Below are 20,350 nucleotides of genomic sequence, written 5' to 3' on the forward strand. Positions count from 1 at the left end.
TTGTGGTAATCAAATTTTTATTTTTATTTTTTTTTCTTTTCTTCTCAGTGGGGTTCCAAACAGAGACCCTTAATGATTACAATGATTTTTTTTTTAATTGTGTAGATTTGTAAACACCTTGTCCTCTCCTTTAGGTTTATGGCTTAGGGACCACCGACAAAGAACGTGTGTTTTTTGAAACATAAAAAATGGAGAAGGGTTAGGTTCAGGGAGGGAATCTTGGTTGGAGCTGAGAAAGGTCGCTTTGTTGGACTGAACCAATGGCAGTTTTTTTTAATTTAAAAATACGCCACATATGAGTCTGCTAAAAATGAGTAAAGTTCAATTCCATTCTTCCTGAGACTGAGACTGAGACAGACGACAGGGCATTCTGTTTTCCTCGATTCTTCTTCTGTTTCTTCCAATTTCCTCTGTCTTGACCATGTTAGAACAGTACAAAAGCTCGGAATGATCCACCCAACGAACCAACTGTGGTGCTCAGAAAGCACAAATTACCAATAAATATGTTAATCTTCTGCTTGATTTCATTCGAACAGCTACACGGTTGCAGATAAAGATGCAATTCTGCTGGGTGTTTTGATTTTACCCGATTCGGCCTGTTTTATACGTTCAGGACTGCTAATTTGATTGACTAGGAGGGAAGCGATGGCGTCAGCTGTGGCGACTGCTAAACAGCAAGCGGAGCTACTTAAGAGAGACGGAAACACCTATTTCGCAAAAGAGCGGTTTGGAGCTGCCATCGACGCTTATACTGAGGTCAATCCATCCTTGATGCTTCTCACTTTTCTCCTGGCCTGGATCTTCACCTCTTTTTTCTTGTTTTCATTTATCCTCAAGTATACTTCTGTGGGTAGCTTACTGTCAAATCTTCGAAACCTTGAACTTACGCTTAAATACTATCTTATTAGCCCTTCTTCTTCTATTATTTTTCCTCCTTTTCTTTTAATCCTCTTGCATGAGATGCGGCCTATTTTTAAAAGGTTGCACTCTTAATTTTTGTACTTTGTCACTGTTTGCCTCCTTTTAGTTATTCATATGAAATGCTCCGTCAATAATTTCACCTTTGTATTAGATTTCTTTCTATAACTATAGGCACATTCTTAGAAAGTTCATCGTTTTATCTCTGGTGTTTGTTTGCTTCTCTGTGGTTTTCAGGCCATCACTCTATGTCCAAATGTGGCCGTATATTGGACAAATCGAGCACTTTGTTTTCGGAAAAAAAAGTGAGAACGATATATGTCTTAATTCCCACCCCCCCACCCCCACCTCCCTCTTCTCTGCTTTTTAAATCCTTGATCATGATCCATGCGGTTTTTTTTTTGGGTAGTGAATGGACGAGAATGGAGGAAGATTGTAGGAAGGCAATTGAGCTTGATAGTAACTCGGTCAAGGTATATAATTACACTTATCTGCCAACCATATGGCCATTTGCAACTCTCCCATCTAATTTTAACTGGTGTTTTCTGTATTGTTCAACATAAATTATTCGAACAACCTGTGTTCTCTAAATGTTTTTCTTCAAGGGTTGCTGAAATGTTGTTTAACTGTCAAGAGTGTTTGCGTGTGTACATTTCTTGATCTTTGAGGATGTCCCTTCTTCCATAGCTTGGTAATGTATTTTTAAACTTTAAAGTTTATTGCACAATTTGTGTCTCTTTAAGTTGGCCAATTATTTGAATCATAGGCTTCTGTTTGCTTATTTATTTTCAACTCAAAAGCTTCCTTTCATTAACTACATGGCTAAAAATATTCTAAAACTGTCCCACACATTTTATTTTTTAAATGGAGGTCCAATACATTTTTCCTTAATTTTCAACGAAGTTCTACGAAAGTTTTTAAGTACACGTGGATGGGCCTTCAGCTCAAAGACCATACAGGGGGCAAGATGTTAGGGGTTCAAGTCTCACCATGGTTTGGGGCTCAACATTCACATAAAAAGCTTCCGGGTACATAGTAAATGGTTGCTTAAAGTTTCTAAATAATTTTCTAAATACCTGATTACTGATTACTGTGTTTATGCTCTTCAGTCAGCCTCCTGATACATACCCTTGCTTTATGCACTTGACTTCTCTTCTCTAAACGTTTCTGTATGGCTGCAAGCGACAGTACTTATCCCTTCAGACTGATGTAGAAAACTAATGCTTGTGATGATTTTTCTTGAACATATCTTACCCCTATCCTCCCTTGTTTTTATGCAGTATGAGAAATGAGTTTGGTTGTTATTTAACCGAGCTGGACCATGGATGGTGTTTCTTTATGGCAGGGTCACTATATGTTGGGATTGGCCTTACTACAGAGGGAAGAGTATGCTCAAGGAGTTAAAGAGCTTGAGAAGGTGAGAGGCCTCCCGTGTTAAACAATTAATTGTTTTTCTCTGTCATATGGTTTTCTTCTTGCCATTAGAAACAATAAATACTTATTTATTTCAATTTCTTTGTCCAATCGGACTTTGTTCGTCTCTGATCAAGTAGGTAGAGATTATGTATAAAATAGATGTTAGAGGGTGGAGGAAAGAGAGAAAAGAGTGGACTTAGAAATAAAACAACAGAGAGAGATGACAGAGATAAGAGAGAGGCAAAGAATAAAAAAGGGGTCTATATTAAGGCTAATCCCAATCACTTTGTCCTTGGAGGAAAGAGAGAGAAAAGAGTGAACTTAGAAAATGAAATTACATATAGAGATGACACAAATAGAAGAGAGGCATTGAATAAAAAAATGGTCTATATTAAGGCTAATCCTGATCACTTTGTTGTTTATAAGTCTATAGTTGTGTAAAGAATGCAATATAACATAGTTAACTTGCAGGTAATTCCTAGAGATCTAAAATGATGATAAACCAAAAAAGAAACTTATTTTAACTTTAAAGTCTTCAATCATTTACTGGATTTATCTTTGCTAGTCAAATGCTTCCCCTCAAGCAAAAACAAGTAAACGATATGTTCTCAACTTTCAATTTTGTGTAGGTATAAAAGAAGAAAAAAAATTGAATGTTGTGTTCTTTATAGGATAAATGTAGTTTACTTCTCCCAAATTGCTGATCTGGACTCTACCGCCACTAACCCATTTGAATTTGAACAATGAGTCTCTTTGAATGGTGAGTTTCAAATTTGATCGCTAGTGAGTGAATTCCCAAGAAAGAACAAGCCAGGTACAAATAGCTGGATAAGGGTGATAGCAACACAAAATTCTTCCATGCCATTGCCCCTAGCTTGTATGACTAGGTTATCTCTCTAGTTGTTAGTGGAAAGATGACAATTGATAAAATCGTGATTACTAACAATTTAATTAATTTCTATGCTAACATCTTTGAGGAGATGATGGTGACATTTGAGTTGGGAAGGCTCCAATTCAAGAGAACTCTGACGGCCTTAGTGGTTTCATTGATCTCCCCTTCTTTGGCAAGGAGATTGAAGAAGCAATCACTAAGATGTCAAATGATAAAGCTGTTGACCTAGGTTGACTCTCGTCCATATTTTGATGATAATAAAACTTGATTGAGCTAATGATTGTAAATTAAACATTTCAGATGCTATGCCTTCAAGAGGCACAATTTTAACGATCTTTGCAGGGGGGGGGGGGGGGGGGGGGGGTTTAGTGTAAAATGAAGTGAGATGAATTACTCTCTGTTATGGTCCCGGATCTGACACATGGATTCGTAAGGAAGAAGAAGAGAAAGACGAAGATCAAGCTAAAGGGAAGCTTGATAACCCTAGGTTCGTTAAGGAGAACGCACACCCCTGAGCTCGTTGAGAACTCAAAACTCTGTTTTACCTAAAATCAATGCTTGTCTTTCTCATTACTCTTACTCCTTAAATAGGGTTCACCCTTACAAGGTTTAAGATAAATTATTACAAAAATACCCCTATAAATGAAATATTCCAAAAATACCCCTGTGGCTTAAAACTGAAATAAAGTAAATTAAAGAAAAACTATGAAAATAATAATGTTATTGGGTGCATAACATTACACCCCTTGGAAGAAAGAGCTTGTCCTCACGTGAGAAGTCTTACACAATAAGAAGTCTTACAGAGACAATTATTATGGAAGCAGGTCTCATAGAAGAGTCTTAGTTTAAAGGTGTTTTAGTCATGCTAATCTTTCATTTATATTAGGTTATTTAATTATGCTAGGACTTATCTTTAAGTGTTAGAGTTTGAGTATAATTGGGACAAAGGTAGTTTAATTGTAATTGTATAAATAAAGGTTCATGTACTCTGATTACAAGAAGTCAATGAGGTGTTTCTCTTTTCCATAAATTCAACAAAACTTTAATCTAAAGGTTCGTAAGGAGTTTTGGTGCTTAGGACAAAATCTTTTGAAATCATGTTTAGCCGATGCATACTAATGATTAAAACTTGTTAGAACACATTAGGATAAATTTTATCATGCTTAAAAGCCTTTTTAGAATACTGACTGGTAATGATTGATTATACTACTGGTCATGATTGATCATCCAAAATATAGTCTGACAAACAATATAAAACATGATCGGTCAACCTAACTAGCTTGATTGGTCATACAATATCCTGCTAGAATGAGCTATAAAGCATGATCAATCTTCCGAACTAGATTGATTGATCATACTAAGTCCAAGCATAATAAACTGTAAAGCTTGGTTGATCATGCCAGCTGGCTCGATCGATTAAACAAAAGTTTGATCCCATAAAGGGACATAGAGCATGATCGATCATACCCCTTTACATGATCGATTATATTGACTTTTGCACATCCACAACTACAAGGCATGATCGATGAATTGGGTAGGATCAATCGATCAACCTTGATTTTCTGAAATACATGAAAACCTGTTGATCAATGCCTTCATCGATCAACAAGCCTAATGAGTCATAACAATATAGCTGTTACACACTATTAATAGATCATAACTTACTTGTGATCGATCAATATGTCTGTCAGGCTTTTGAAAATGGTTAAATAACGGCTAGTTCTGATGAGAAACTTATAAATAGTCCACCAAACTTCTCTTACAACATTGATTGAGCAGTTACTTGCAAAACCAAAAAACATTCATTAGCCTTTTGCTTGAAATTTCTACTCAAACCCATTTTTGAGAGAAAAAAGCCTGATTTTACAATTCCATTCCAATTTTCTCTAAATTTCCTTGCCTCCTAGTTTATTCAAGCTCCATCAAATTCTATTTGTGCTCAAAAGGAGTGGAAATTTGGATCTCGCTGGGAGAAGCATGATTCTCCTAACTCAAAGGTGTTATTTTTCTTTTTCTTTTGTACTTTACTTTGAATTTCTTTAGAGGTTTCCTAGAACCTCAAATCTAGAAAAGAAAGGCCCACTAGAGTTAAAATCTAGTTGCATAACTCCTTGGGAGAGTTTGTAACGGTGTAATAGGGTATTGCACTTGGCTTAAAAAGAGTTGGAATCTCTTTGAAATTGTATTTCCAGCTTAGAGCATTTAGTGGAAATTTCTCAAGCAAAGGTTCTTGGGTAGTGATTACCAATAGGGGAACATCGAAAAAAAAAATTTGTGTTCTTTTGTGGTGTCCTTATTTTATAATTTTCATTAATCTTCATTAATTACTAAAATTTTATTTTGTATATCTCAAATCACCCCCCTCTTGAGAAACCTGGGCCAACAACTGCCCCAAATTCAGACATGTTTAATGGTGAGTTTTACAAGATGAGTTGGAATTTCATCAAAAGAGATGTTCAAGGTGTTGTTTGAAATTTCCATGCCATCATGATTACCAACAGGCTCTTGGAGCTTCATTTATCTCCATGAGATCAAGTGGAATCCTCTAAGGACTTCGTTCCATTAGCCTAGTTTCTAGTCCCTACAAGTTTGTTGTATGATTGCTTGCAAGAAGGTTGAGGGTGGCTCTTCCTTTGATTCATCAAGGTTAGAGTGCATTCATGTTGGGAAGGAACATTTTTGACCCTATGGATTCTGGTGATTGAGAAGATGGAGAAAATTTATACACTTGGAAGGGCAAAGCTTCATTCAAAGGTGGGAAGACTTACTTCCCTCAACTTTGCAGTTGCTGGTCTCCCATTCTCTGCCATGCTTGCCAATGTTGCAGCTAAAATTGAGAGAATCAAGAGAAGACTTATGGAGAGGTGGATCTGATGGTTTAAGCATCAATTAGTGTTGGAATGATGTCTGTAGAGCCAAGACTGGGCCGATTTGGGGTCAAAGCCATTAACGAGCCAAGCTAAGCATTGGTACTAAGTGGTTTTGGAGTCAAAGTGGTTCTAGAGATTCAATACAAGAAAATGTGTAGAATGGAGAGGCATTCTTGCTTCTGAACTGGAGTTCTAGTGTCTGGAGGGAGGTAGGAGTACAAAGCTACTCGTATTTGTCGCTGATCAGTCCCACCTCTGGCTTGGTATCACATTTGATGGACTTGTGGGAGATAGTTTATCTCACTGGCACCAGCAGCAGCAACCCTGTACCTGCCGGATGATAGAAACTGGCAGCTCTACTTGGCTTTGCAGAATGAGCGCCACCAGTTTGATGATGAAACTTGGGGTCGTATCTTCGAGTTGGCTTGAAGAATGTGAGTGGTTTACAGTGATAACATTTTAGGTGGCAAAACCATATTAGGAGTTTGCAGAGAAGTCAAGAAATGATTATTCTTTCTTGGAATGTTCGTGGGATTGGAACCTCCAGAATGCGTGCTACTGTTCGGAATCTTCTTTCTAGAAATAACCCATCTATTGTAATCCTCCTAGAATCTAAATATTAGAACCCTTCCAATTCCATTATGTAGGACCTCTGGGGTTGTAATAATTTGGAATGGCTTGCCATCAATGCTACTGGGTTTTCTGGTGGCCTCTTTCTCCTCTGGAACTCCTCTGTAGTTGAAGTCTTAGATCACGTGACTGGCTCTTTCTCTATTGGAGTTAAGTTGCGTGATAGATGCACTGGTTTCACTTGGGGTCTTGTTGGCATTTATGGCCCTACCATATACTGGGATCGTCGCTCTTTTTGGGATGAGATTTCTGGCCTTCTGCCTCTTTGGCCCATTCCTTTGCTCTTTGTCGGAATGCAACCTGTTTTTGTAATGAGAAGTCTCCCCCTATATCCCGGACTACCTCAACCATGAGGCAATTTGCTGACTTTATCAGCAATTTTGAGTTGGAAGAAATCAACCTCTTCTGGCAAGACGTTTACTTGGTCCAATGGTCAGAGGCCTCCTATCCTTTCCAAGCTGGATTGGTTCCTTGCCACTGGTGACTGGCTCAGACTTTACGGCAACACCTGTGGGTCGGTTTTGAGTCGTGCTGGCTCCGACCATTGGCCTATTCAGATTGATACCAAACTTGATAAATGGGGGCCCGCCCCTTTCAGGTTTGATAATTCTTGGCTATTGGATATGCACTTTGCCAGCAACATCACCTCATGGTGGGAAACGTTTGGGGACCCTAACTATGATGGCTGGTCTCTCCCCCGTAAGTTGAAGCGCCTCAAAGTAAAGCTCAAATCATGGTCCTCGGAGCATCGCCTTGCTGCCTCCTCTCAGAAATCCTCTCCAGTCTCAGATTGCTACTCTTGATATGGTTGAGAAACAAAGATGTCCTACTCATGCTGAGTTTTCTACCCGCATCTCTCTTCAATGCAATTTTTAATCTATTATGCACTTTGAAAGGGTTCAGTGGAAGCAAAAAGCCCGCTTCAAGTGGTTGGCTGAAGGGGATGCTAACACAAAGTTCTTCCATACCATCGCCTCGGCCCATAGGAGGACTAACCGGGTCACCTCCTTGTCTATTGACAACGAGGTTACCTTGGATAGGACCACCATTACTGATGTTTTTCTCAGTTTCTTTGTAGATCTTTATAGAGAGGAGCAGCACCACCACCAGCCTAGGCTCTTCAGCCTTGACTTCTCTGCGATTTCCCCAATTCGGGCGAGTTTCATTGAGCTTCCTTTCTCTTACTTGGAGGTTGAGGATGTTGTACTGGGACTCCCCCGGGATAAGGCCCCGGGGCCTGACGGATTCAACAGGGAATTCTACAAGGCTTGCTGGCCCACTATGAGGTCGGACATCATTTCCATGGTTCAAAGCTTCTTTGATCATGGAATCAACTTTAAGAGCGTGGGTACTTCTCTTATTGCTCTGGTCCCCAAGAAAACTAGTGTAGAGCGTCCTCAGGATTATCGGCCGATCAGTCTCGTTTCAAGTGCCTACAAGATCATCGCCTGCATCCTGGCTCGTTGTCTCAAGGTTGTTCTACCTACCATCATCCACCGGGGGCCAAAATGTTTTTATCGAAGGCTGTGATATACTTGACTCAGCTATGGCCACACATGAGATTGTGGATCATTTTGCCAAGATGGGCCAGCCAGGGTTTGTCCTTAAGTTGGACCTCGAGAAGGCTTTCGTTCAAGTTAGTTGGTCCCTCCTAGACGACATTATGCAACGTATGGGCTTTAGAGACAAATAGAGATTTTGGATCCGTAGTTGTATGTCTTCAACCTCTTTACTCCTTGCTCCTCAATGGCACGGTCTGTGGCTTCTTCCAAGGCACTCGAGGCATCCGTCAGGGAGACCCCCTCTCCCCACTCCTCTTCAACATCATTGTTGAGTACTTATCCTCTATGTTCTACTCTGCCCACAACATTGGTTGGTTAGAGGCCGTCTCCGAACAAAGTTGCTTTAACATCCCCCTGCTCCAGTTCGCGGATGACACCATTTACTTCGGCGTCGACTCACTTGACCAGGTCCGCAACATTAAGGCCCTTCTCGGCCTTTTTGAGATAATTTCTAGTCAGAAAGTTAAATGGGGGGAAAGTCAACCATCATGGGATATGACATCGACCCCCCTTTGCTTTAGATTATGGCAGAGACTCTAGGATGTCCTATTGCGATTGCTCCCACATACTACCTGGATCTTCTTCTTATTGACAGTAGACCCTGGATGGGTCTCTGGGCTCCTGTGATTGAGCGGCTTGAGCGACGCCTCTCCTCTTGGAAGGGTAGGATGCTCTCTAAGGATGGTATATTGATCCTCTTAAAATCATGCCTCGCAGGTATTCCCAACTACTTCCTCTCTTTCCTGGCTTGCCCCGCCTCTATTAGCCAACGCATTGACAAGATCAAGAGACATTTTCTGTGGCATGGCACTGGAAATGAGTTTCACTATCACCTTGTTAGTTGGGATGAAGTGTGTAAGCCAAAATCTTTGGGTGGGCTCGGGATTAGGCACACCAAGGAAATGGGACATGTTCTATTGCTCAAGTGGTTTTGGAAGCTCAACTCTTCCTCGGGGGCTTCGTGGAAGCCAATGGTTGCCTTCAAGCTTCGGTGTCTTGGTGATAGATGGATCACTGGCGGCAACTATCGTCATCTCTCCCCCATCTGGAAGACCATGTTTCATTTGTTCTCCTCTCAGCACTGCCATTCGGTTCTTTGTTGGAGATGGCTCCAGTCTGCGTTTCTGGACGGATTGGTGGTCGGGTGATGGCTCTCTTGCCTCGTCTTACCCACCACTGCTTCAGCTTACCACCAACCGCGACTTATCTGTCTCTGATGCTTGGCGGAATGGCTCATGGAATCTCTGCCTTAGACGTGACCTTAATGATGAGGAAGCCATTTTTGTTTGTGGCTTGATTGATAGTTTCGTTAGTGTTATGGTTCACCCTCAGACGGCTGACCGGATGATTTGGCTCCCCAATGACAGCGGGCGATTCTCGGTCTCCTCGGCCTACTGTCATCTTATGGGATGGACCCGGCTTCCTGCCCCACATCTATCTTCTCTTGTTTGGTGCCTCTCGGCCTCGCCCAAGGAGAAGTTTTTCCTTTGGAGTGCCTGCCACAACAAGATCCTTACTATAGACAACCTTATTAGGCGCAACAACACTACTCCCAATCCTTTCTGCCTCTTTTGCGGGATGGTAATTGAAACTATGAATCACCTCCTCCTCCACTGTGACTTTGCTTGGAAGGTCTAGACCTACATGATTGACAACATGGGACTAGGTCTTTGCATCCCGCTAGACCTGAGAACCATTTGTCGTTTTTCTTCTGGAACCCGCCTGCCCAGCCTGGGCAAGCTTCTGTAGCCTACCTGCATATCTTTCGTTCCTTGGTGCCTCTGGAAGGAAAGGAACTCTAGACGGTTTGGCTGTACTTTCCACTCTATTGCTGAGGTTTCTTTCATTGCCACTAGGCACATATCTACCTGGATCCGCACCCGGAAAGAGTTTGCTTGCTTCTCTTGTGCCCCGGTCTGCGCCAATTGGAAGATTATCGCTCATATGTCTGTCCCCACTGCCTCCCGCCGAGTTGCTGTTTGGGAGCCTCCTCTCTCCGGATATTATAAGCTAAACTTTGATGGTAGCTCCTTTGGGAACCTGAGTTTGGCTGGGTTTGGTGGGATGATTTTTGATCTAGGGGGCACTGCCATCCTCTCTTACTCTGACCCTCTCGGAATTGCTGACTCGACCACTGCTGAGCTCTCCGGTCTCTTTCAAGCCTTGCGAATTTTTCAGAACCGCTTCAGTGGTCCCCTTATCGTGGAGGGAGACTCTAAGATTGTCATCGGATGGTGCTCCACCTCATCTTTCCCCCCATGGTGTCATTGGCAAATTTTTCTTGATATTTTGGACATTGTATCTACCATTTCTTGTACTTGGTCTCATGTACTTAAATCAGCCAATTCGGCCGCTGATTTGCGCGCTAAATTAGCTCCCCCCCTTCAATCTCTTGTTGTAATGTATCTTCTTTTCCTTTGAAATAAAATTATCAACATTTAAAAAAAACAAAAAAAAAAGGAGTACAAGGTTATCAGCCATTTAGTGTGCCCTAGTTCCACTTATTCCACTATTTATATTCCACTATTTAAGAACGTGGGTAGGGCTGATACTATCAAATTTAGGAATGGTGGCTTGGGGAATCTCTTATTAGCACAACCTACCAATATGCTTTAGACTATCTACTAATCCCTCAATGATTATCAGTGAAGTGAGGCTAACTAACAATTATTTGGTGATTTGGGATTTGGGATTTTGAAGGATGCTAAGGGATGATGAAGCCAAATAAGTGGGCAGGCTCATGAGTAACTGGGAATTCAACCCTGCCTTACTGGATGCTTGGCTGACTTCACCCTTGGATTTTGGAATTTGGTCTTCCCAGGTTGGGGAAGTCTTTCAAATTCTTTCCTAAGATGAGACTCAAAATCACAAGGAATGCAACAACTGAATGCCAATACAAGTTAAAAGCATAAACGACAATCATACACAGGATTTATAATGATTCATAATCCAAACTCAGGTCGCTACATCCAATCCCAAGGTGTTTGCGCCTTAAGAATTCAGTCTATTATATACAAGCCAAATGATATCAATGGTCATTTTTCAGTAATTGTCTTTAACTGGATTTACAATAGTTTAGGCCTACTGAGGGATTTACAGTATCACCTCATACAGCTAAGTGAATGATTTCACAGTGCAAAGAATCCTTGTTTTTCAGGAGATGAACGTATTAGCCTCTTATTTGCCTCTCAATAGGCTGATATTACAACAATAGGAACAAGAACAGAAAACACCCAACCCAAGTGATCTCCTTTTTTTTTAAATTGGGATGATTTTTTTTTTTTTTTGAAACGAAATTGGGATAATTTTACGAAGGCGCAAGGCCAAAAAGAGCACTATATGGCCCTAGAGGGAGAGTCCCTAACAGTGAGGGATTGGAGAGACACTCCTTGGGCAAGGGAGTCAGCCTAGCAATTGGCTGATCTCAATACATGGCTCCAAGAGGGATACATTAGATGTGAGTTCCAAAGCTTCAAAGAAAAGGGCTGCATACGCCAAGGGAAGAGGGTTCAATTTCTACAACAATAAGAGACTCTCCCTCCACCATGAGGTTGCCCTGACAACGATATCTGAAAAGCCTTAACCCTTGAACCAGAGCAGTGAATTCAGCCAAAGCAGCGTCAGCCAAGCTGAGCAGACCAACGAAAGAGAGGAGCATCGCCAAAGCTAGATCTAAAAACTCTAAAACCAGTAGGTTCTGGATTACCAAAGGAACTGCATCAAAATTGAGCTTGATGCAGCCAAGAGGTAGGAATTCATTGCTGAATCCGAGCAGGGTTTGGGTCAGACAGAGAGGCAATCGACGCCCAATTCTCCATGATTTAGTAAACTTCAAATTGTTGAAAAAGTTTTAGCATGGACGGGCAGGAGATAATACTGTTCAAAGCATGAAAGGAGACTGAATGTGAGTAGAGCATTTGCATTGGAAGTGCTGCTGATTTCTCTCGAGCCATGTTGACCAGGGAACAAAGACGTTGCAGGCTTTCAACATGGTTTTACCCTTGTTTGCCATTGGGGAAGCCAATAGTTGGGTAAGGAAACTTTGCCAGGAGTCCTGAGTGCAGAATTGGAGCCCCAAAAGATTGAGAATGAAGGACCAAACACTCCAGGCGAAGGGGCTCTGCACTAAAGTGTGATTGACGGATACATCAAAGCAGCAACATAACCAACAAGCCAGGTTGGGGAGAATAGTGCTGCTTGCTTAGTTTGTCAAGGATTAGGATTTTCCCATGAAGAGAGCTACATATGAAAATTTTGACCTTGTGAGGAGTTGATAACGACCATGCTGCTGAGGCGTTGCTAACAATAGTGGACGAGCACAGAGCCCTCTTGCTCAAATGGATGTGGAATTTTAATGTCAAGCACAACAACTTATGGAGAGATATGGTTAGGTTCTACCTACAGTTTTCCCGGCATTGGTGGTGAGAGGGTGGAGCCACCCTTCACTTATCCCCGATTTGGAAATCAGTAGACAAGTTGCTCCCCGCCTTTAGGGCTGTGACCTCTTTCTTCACTGGAAATGGGAGGATTCTCCTCTTCTGGTAAGAAGATTGGTGCGGCCCCCGGTTCCTCTCAGAGGACTTCTTCCAGGGTGGCTAGGGACCTTACCTGTTCGGTGGTAGACTCATGGAGCAATTAGTCTTGGAGTATTCCATTCCACCGGGGGCTGAATGATGAGGAAGCCACAAAGTTTTGCTCTCTCCTCTCCTGTTTCAGTAGTATCACTATCCGAGAGCATGCACTTGATAAGCTGATATGGAAGCCTAGCATTAATGGTATATTTGCTGTTGCCTAACCTATTCTCACATCAGAGAAGATGATCCCAACCTGCCTGAGCATGAGGCAAATCTGGCATGGAAGCTCTTTGCGCCTAGCAAGATCAAATTTTTCATGTGGACAACCATCAGAGAGCAGATCCTCACTTCTAACAACCTCCACGAGAGAGGCTTCACCGATCTTGACCGCACCTGTCCTCTCTGTGGTGTGTGTGAGGAGCCCATCCAACATGTTCTTCTTCACTGTGGGTTCTCTTGGCAAGTGTTATGGTCCTGGGGTTAAGTACCTATGCCTTCCGCTCCTAACAGGCTGGTCTTTTGGGTAGTATTGGCTAGGTGCTTAACAACTTGGTATCAGAGCAGGCGCTACGTCCCGACTTCGAGTCCCTGCGAATGCAGGTGGACCGCACGCCCTTGGCGCGGTGCCGTAAGGGAGTATGGACTTCTGACCTGGGCCCCGTTGTTGTGTTAAGGCCGCCGTGGTCGTCGGCTCGGGAGGGCGGGGTGTACTATTATGGTCCTAGGGTTTACCTATGCCTTCCGTTCCTAACAGGCCGGTTTTTTGGGTAGTATTGGCTAGGAACCCCATAAGTAAGGCCTTCAGTGTTGGACCGCCTTGTCCAACCTGATTAACTCACGTTCATATGCAGCTAATTTATGATAACGAGCTACCAACTGTCGACTGAAATAAGCAATGGGGTGTGAGTGTTGCTGTAACACGACTCCAATGCCCCCACCAGAAGCATCGCATTCCACCACAAATAAGTCGTCAAAATTCGGAAGCTCTAAGACAGATGTAGAGGCCAGAGCACCTTTAAGCGCCTCAAAGGCCTGTGTGGCCTCCTCGTTCCACTGAAAGGAATTCTTTTTGAGAAGGTTTGTTAAAGGTGCTGCCAAAGGACCGTAATTCCGAATAAATTTTCGGTAATATCCTGCTAGACCCAAGAAACCGCGTAATGTTGAACAAGACTGAGGCTGAGGCCACTCAAGAATGACCTGAATCTTCTCGGGATCCACCGTTACCCCCTCATGTGAGATAATGTGGCCAAGGTATGCAACATGAGATGCCCCAAAGGAGCATTTAGATTTATTCAAATACAACTGATGTGCTCATAATAAATCAAACACAATCCTTAAATGTTCTACATGGTCTTCTCGAGACTTGCTATATATAAGTATATCATAAAAAAAAACAAGTACGAATTTCCGAAGGTAAGAGCTAAATACCTCGTTCATCAGTGCTTGGAAAATGGAGGGAGCATTGGACAACCCGAATGGCATGACCACAAATTCAAAGTGGCCGTGATGTGTGCGGAATGCTGTTTTCTGAATGTCAGAGGGATGTATGCGAACCTGGTGATATCCTGACCGTAAGTCCAGTTTGGTAAAAACCCACGAACCATGTAACTCATCAAGGAGCTCCTCCACGACCGGAATGGGAAACTTATCTTTCACTGTTTGCGCGTTCAATTCCCGATAATCAACACAAAAACGCCATGTCCCATCATGTTTCTTCACGAGCAAGACGTGTGACGAGAATGGGGACCTGCTGCTGCGAATAAGTCCCTGGTGTAGCATCACCTGGCATTGTCTTTCGATCTCATCTTTATGTAGGTGAGGATGCCGATACGGTCGAACAACAACTACATCAGACCCAGGTTTCAAACATATCCGGTGATCACAGTGTCTCAAGGGAGGGAGCCTTGTAGGCTCACAAAAAAGGTCGGAGAACTCATCAATAAGAGTATCCATGGTGCTGTATGGTGTATCCTGGGCAGTCAGAGAATGAATGTGCTGCTGTTTGTCCACTTGTATGGTGTATCCTGGGCAGTCAGAGAATGAATGTGCTGCTGTTTGTCCACTTGACTTCCTTGTAAGAGTACTTGGCTACCGCGCCAGTGAAAACTCATTGTTAACGCAGAAAAGTCCCACAGAATGGGTCCCAATGTTTGTAACCATTTAATCCCCAACACAATATCAAACCCAGCCAGAGGAATAACAAAAAATTCATCATGAAATAAAGTATTGCCAATAGAAAAATTTACCGCCTTACTGATACCGTAGCTAGGAACCTTCTCCCCATTGGCTACTGAGATTGTGGCTGTCGGATGTGGAAGAATCTGTAACTGCAGGTGCTGCGCTGCAGTTAAGCTAAGAAAATTGTGGGTACTCCCCGAATCCACGAGTCCCACCAGTTCCCGATCAAATACCTGAGCCCTGACTTGCATGGTTTTAGGCGATTTCTGCCTAGTAATGGCATGCAAGGATATTTTTGGTGGCTCTTCCTCTAACCCCTCATCTGTATCCTCTGGATCATCGACTTCATCAACCTCAAGCCAAAACAACTGTTTGCACTGATGACCAGCCCGATACTGTTCATCACAGTTGTAACACAAATTTTTAGACCGCCTTTCTGCCATCTCCGCACTTGTCAATTTTTTTATGTACTGATGTGGGTTACTGCTCGATATTAGCTCCCCTAACAAAGTATTACTCGGAGTATGTCTTGGAGGAGGTGCTGTGGATTGACCCCCTGAGGATAATTGCGCCGTCCTTGCCAGGTGGAGGAAGTGCTCCTTTCCCCTGACGATGGGGTTCGTTTGGGCTGGACTTTCTGTCGAAGTTCTAAAGCACGGGCAATATTCATAGCACTAGATAGGTCAATGGGTGCATAGAGCTCCACCTCAAGCCGTAACGACTCAGTAAGGCCTGCTATAAATAGCGCTACTTGCTGATTCCCACGTACCATACTATTAGCTCGTGCTAAACTTTCCTGGAACAGCTGTTGATACTGCTCCACTGAGCCAGTTTGGCGTAACAAAACCAAATCCCCCAAAGGGTTGCTGTAAGCAGGAGGACCAAAACGGAGAGAGCATAAATTCTTAAACACATCCCATTAGATCACCTCTCTATCACCCTCAACTTGCTGGAACCAGAGTTGTGCTTCCCCCAGTAAGTGAAAGACAGCCAACTGTACTTTATCATAAGTTGCTATTCTTTGATGGTGAAAATTGTTTTCGCACCGATACAGCCAAATCAAAGGATCTTCTGACCCATTATAAGTCGGAAAATCAAGTTTAGTATACCTGGGTATAGTGCCTCCCCCTTGGTTGAATTGTCCTCCTGGGTTGAAGTGTCCTTGCTGGCCAGAGAAACTGGTGCGTCCAGCAAACTCCTCTCTCCCTCTGTTCTGTGAATGTTCTCCTCTTCTTTGCTCTGGAATCGTGTTCCTTCCAGTTGTTAGGCCAGTCTCCATGCTATCCATCCTTCCATTCAATGTCTCCGTATCGAGATCAATTTTAGAAAATCTCTCCATGAATTCATCAAGTTCTCTTTCAGTCTTTGCTTGTCCTCTGAGCATAATCTCTTTTAATTCATTCATGCTGTTCTCTACCGTGTTACCGTGTTCCCCTCCATTCCTTCCTCTAGTCGACCAGGGCCTGTCATTCTGACACCCTACGCGGTGTTACGGGCGCGGTTGACCGATGCTCAGTGGGATATTCTTGTGCAGTGGACCGCTACAGACCCGAAAGCAGCTACATGGGAGTGGTTAGAGACCTTCAAACAGGTCTATCCAGTTTACGAGCTTGAGGACAAGCTCTTTCTTCAAGGGGAGGCAGATGTTATGGACTCAATAGCACACCGAGTCACTCAGAGGAGGAGACAATGACTCACTGAGTCATCTAATTTAACTTTCATTCTTTATGTTGCTTTTAGCTAAATTTTCATTGATTATGTAATAAGCTTGGACGTAGGGGGTATAGTTGGGATTGATAGCCCTAAACTATCATGACGTGAAATACCCTATTTAAGAGTTAAAGAAGGAGAAATAAAGCAAGTCTGAAATTAGGGTAATTTAGAGTAGAGAGATCCCTTGTCGAGTTCCTATCTTTGGGTCCTTGATGTGCATTGTTCTTGGAGTTACGTTGATGGAGATTTGGGGTGATCGAGAGAGAAGAGAGGAGAGTTAATCTCTCTTTCCCGAGCAAGAAGAGGAACCCTACCTTTTTCACGGAAATCAGAAAGAGGGAAAGGGTTACGTGGAGTCTTGCTGCAAGAAGGAGACCTTCAGGTTGTTGGACTGGTGTTTACGTCAAAGAGGTAAATCCTACACTTCTTTCCGAGTAGAGGAAGGTTATAATTTTTATTCCTTTACGTGCATGATCAGTATTGGCATATTAGGGAAACCCTGTATCTTGATGTGAATCCTAAAAGGGGGTTTTATGCGTGGGCTTTCTAACAGTCCCTTGATGCCTTGGTTATACCTATAATTGAGAAAATGAAACTCCTTTTCAAGTATAATGAAGAAGAGAGAATAAAAGGGAGTTCTTTTCACGGTTACGTGATCTAGAACCCTTAGATAGTGCTGGATTCATCAGTACCTCGCCGAGTTATTAGATCCATGGCTAGGGACCATAACAACAAGTTTGGATGGTGATATTTCAAAAGATTGGTATTCAAGTGGGGCTTCATCAGGACCTTTTCGGCACTTGTTAGATGGTGATGGGGATTTGCCTGCCTAGATTGGGCAAGTTGCTTCTCTCGGCATGCCTTGCTCACATCCCGTGGTGCCTATGGCTAGAGTGCAACAACCGAAGATTCAATTCCAAATCCAGTACAACGGATAGCATGACTTCTTATGCAGTGGGCTTGATCTCTAGCTGGTTGTATACCAGGAAGGAATTTGCCACTCTGTTGGGTATATCCCTTCGTGGAAATTGGAGCATGTTGGCTCATATGGCGGGTTCCCACAAGATGCCGGTCATGGCCGTTTGGGAACTTCCCCTTAGCGATTGCTTCAAGCTCAACTTTGATGGCAGTGCTTTGGGCTATCCCGGGCCGGCGGGCGTGGGAGGTGTCTTCAGAGACAGTTGTGGGGAAATTATGCTCTCTTATGCATGGCTGGTTGGCATTGCTGACTCCAACACTGCTGAAGTGAGTGTCCTCCTATATGGTCTTAAAATTTTCAAGGATCGTCATCACAGAAAGCTGCTTATTGAAGGGGACCCTAAAGTTGTCATCAATTGGTGCTCCAGCTCAAGCTCCCCCTGGCTCCAATGGCCTATCATTGATTGTATTGTTGACATTGTGTCCACAATTCATTGTACTTGGAATCATATTCCTTGGCTGATAAATTGGCTAAATTTGGAACCTCCCAACAATCTCCCATTGTTTGGGAAAACTTCCCCCCTGTAATCTTGTTCTTCTGAGCCTTTTGATTTAATAAAATTTAGCATCAATCCTATCCATCCTTGCGAAGGACGCTACTTCCAATGCATTATGGTGGATAATGCCCGATTCTGGATTTGTATTGAGTTGGTATATATGCAAGATTTCAGAAATGTGACCTTGAGTCCTACAACTAAATCTAAAGATTCTCCACAACCTGTCCACACATTGAGAGCAGCAACCCCAACCTCTTCTCCCCAGAAGATGCGTCCTATACCAGCCAGTCTTACAGTTGGCGATGACTCTATACCAGCTGCCTCCTTGGTTGTCCCTCCCTCTAGCCTGCCATACCACCCACCCACCAATCCATCTCAACCGATCACAGATACTATTCCTGATAGAATCTATTCCACCCCCCAGATACCTACAACTGCCATTCACCTTCCCACTTTACCCCTCGAAATAACCACACCCCCTCCCCCCCCCCCCCCCCCCCCCGCCCCCCCTTAAAAGCCCCACATGCCTTCATATAACCCCATCCCACAGTCCTCACACCCCTCATACCACCACTCAAATAATGAACTCTCCCCCTCCACCGCTTCCGAGATATTCCCACCCCAAAATTCATCCTCCTCCTCCCCTTGCCTCCTACCAGCCCCGGAATAGAGGTCATCCGAGACAGCTTCTCCAGGATGGTCCCTGTGCTACTTCTAGATACCCCTGCAATCCAGAGATAGGGGACTTCGTCCTTCTAGAGACGGGTGAAAGAGCTCAGAAGTATGTGGCTGCTCTTTAGATAGAACAACAAAAATTCGACCTAGAAACCTAGGCACAAATAGTGGAACTTGCCAAGGTGATGGGCATCGTCTACACGGAGCCCCCCAAGGGAGATAACCACTTGTTTGAGAAGTCCAAGAAGAAGACTAGTGATCAATGATCATTATCTCTTGGAATGTTCGAGGAATTGGATCCGTGCGTCGCCGTGTCGCAATTCGGGACCTCCTTGCCTCTACCAAGGCAAATGTTGCTATTCTTCAAGAAACCAAGGCGGCTTCTCTGCCCCTTGGATATATCCGTGAGCTGTGGCCTCAAAAGGAGCCTGGATGGATTTCTGTGGATGCGATTGGATTGGCTGGCGGCATTCTGATTGTGTGGGACACTAATACTATTGAGGTGATCGATCGCTACTGTGGCACTTACACCCTTAGAATCAAATTGAGAGACAAAAGATCGGGGAACATTTGGTGCCTTGTGGGTGTGTATGGTCCTACTAGACAGCACGAGAGACATCTCTTCTGGATGACCTTGTGAGGACTTGTCAGAGGTGGCCCATTCCTTTGATGCTTACGGGAGATTTCAATGTTAACAACTTCTACCACGAGAAATCCTCGCCCTATCGGAGAAGCACTACCTCCATGAGGCTATTTGCAGACTTTATTGGCAGTTGGGATCTTGATGAGGTTACCCTATCTGGGAAGACCTTCACTTGGTCTAATGGCAGACAACCCCTCGTCCTCTCCAAGCTTGACCGCTTCTTAGCCAACAACAACTGGCTTCAGTTATACAACAATGCCACAGGCAAGTCCTCAATAGGGTTGTTTCCGACCATTGGCCGATTATGGTAGATACCCACTTCGGCAGTTGCCCCCCCCCTACAGGTTCAACAATGCTTGGATGGCGGACCCCTCTTTTGACTCTATCCAGTCCTTCTGGGAGAGGATGGTCGTGACGGGCCCGATCGGGTGGAATTTCCCAGCTAAACTCAAGATGCTAAAGCCGTTGTTGCGATCATGGGCCTCTGCGAGAAAGGCCTCTTCCTCAGCCGAGAGAGCCGCCGTCCTTTCTCAAATTTCCATTATTGACTCTGAAGAGGATTCTAGAAGCCTCTCTTCCTCAAAAGTAACTCAGAGATACGCCCTTCAAGGGCAAATGTAGTCCTTCGCTCATAGTGAGCTCGTGCACTGGAAGCAGCGTGCAAGATTTAAATGGCTCGTTGAGGGGGATGCCAATACTAAATTCTTCCATGCAGTCGCCTTTGCTCGGAGAAGAGCCAAACGCATTACCGCGCTCAGCATCAATGGTGAGAGTACCTCGGATCGATCCCTTATTTTAGACTCA

General features: G+C 43.5%; 1 protein-coding gene across 1 annotated transcript in view; it reads left to right on the forward strand.

Annotated features, from left to right (window-relative positions):
- Positions 1–207: 207 nt before the first annotated feature.
- Positions 208–20,350, forward strand: part of LOC137950777 (E3 ubiquitin-protein ligase CHIP-like) — a 41,905-nt gene continuing 21,762 nt past the window's right edge. The window contains exons 1-5 of the mRNA XM_068797396.1: positions 208–238; positions 636–756; positions 1,156–1,223; positions 1,328–1,391; positions 2,264–2,335. Of these exons, the coding sequence (XP_068653497.1) occupies positions 646–756; positions 1,156–1,223; positions 1,328–1,391; positions 2,264–2,335 (315 nt within the window). The 5' untranslated portion in view covers positions 208–238; positions 636–645. The remainder of the gene's footprint in view (positions 239–635; positions 757–1,155; positions 1,224–1,327; positions 1,392–2,263; positions 2,336–20,350) is intronic.

This window comes from Aristolochia californica, unplaced genomic scaffold (assembly GCF_029961685.1).
Source record: "Aristolochia californica isolate CCGP_79_NKW_82.1479 unplaced genomic scaffold, dmAriCali1.0.hap1 SCAF_14, whole genome shotgun sequence".
Taxonomy (NCBI): Eukaryota; Viridiplantae; Streptophyta; class Magnoliopsida; order Piperales; family Aristolochiaceae; genus Aristolochia; species Aristolochia californica.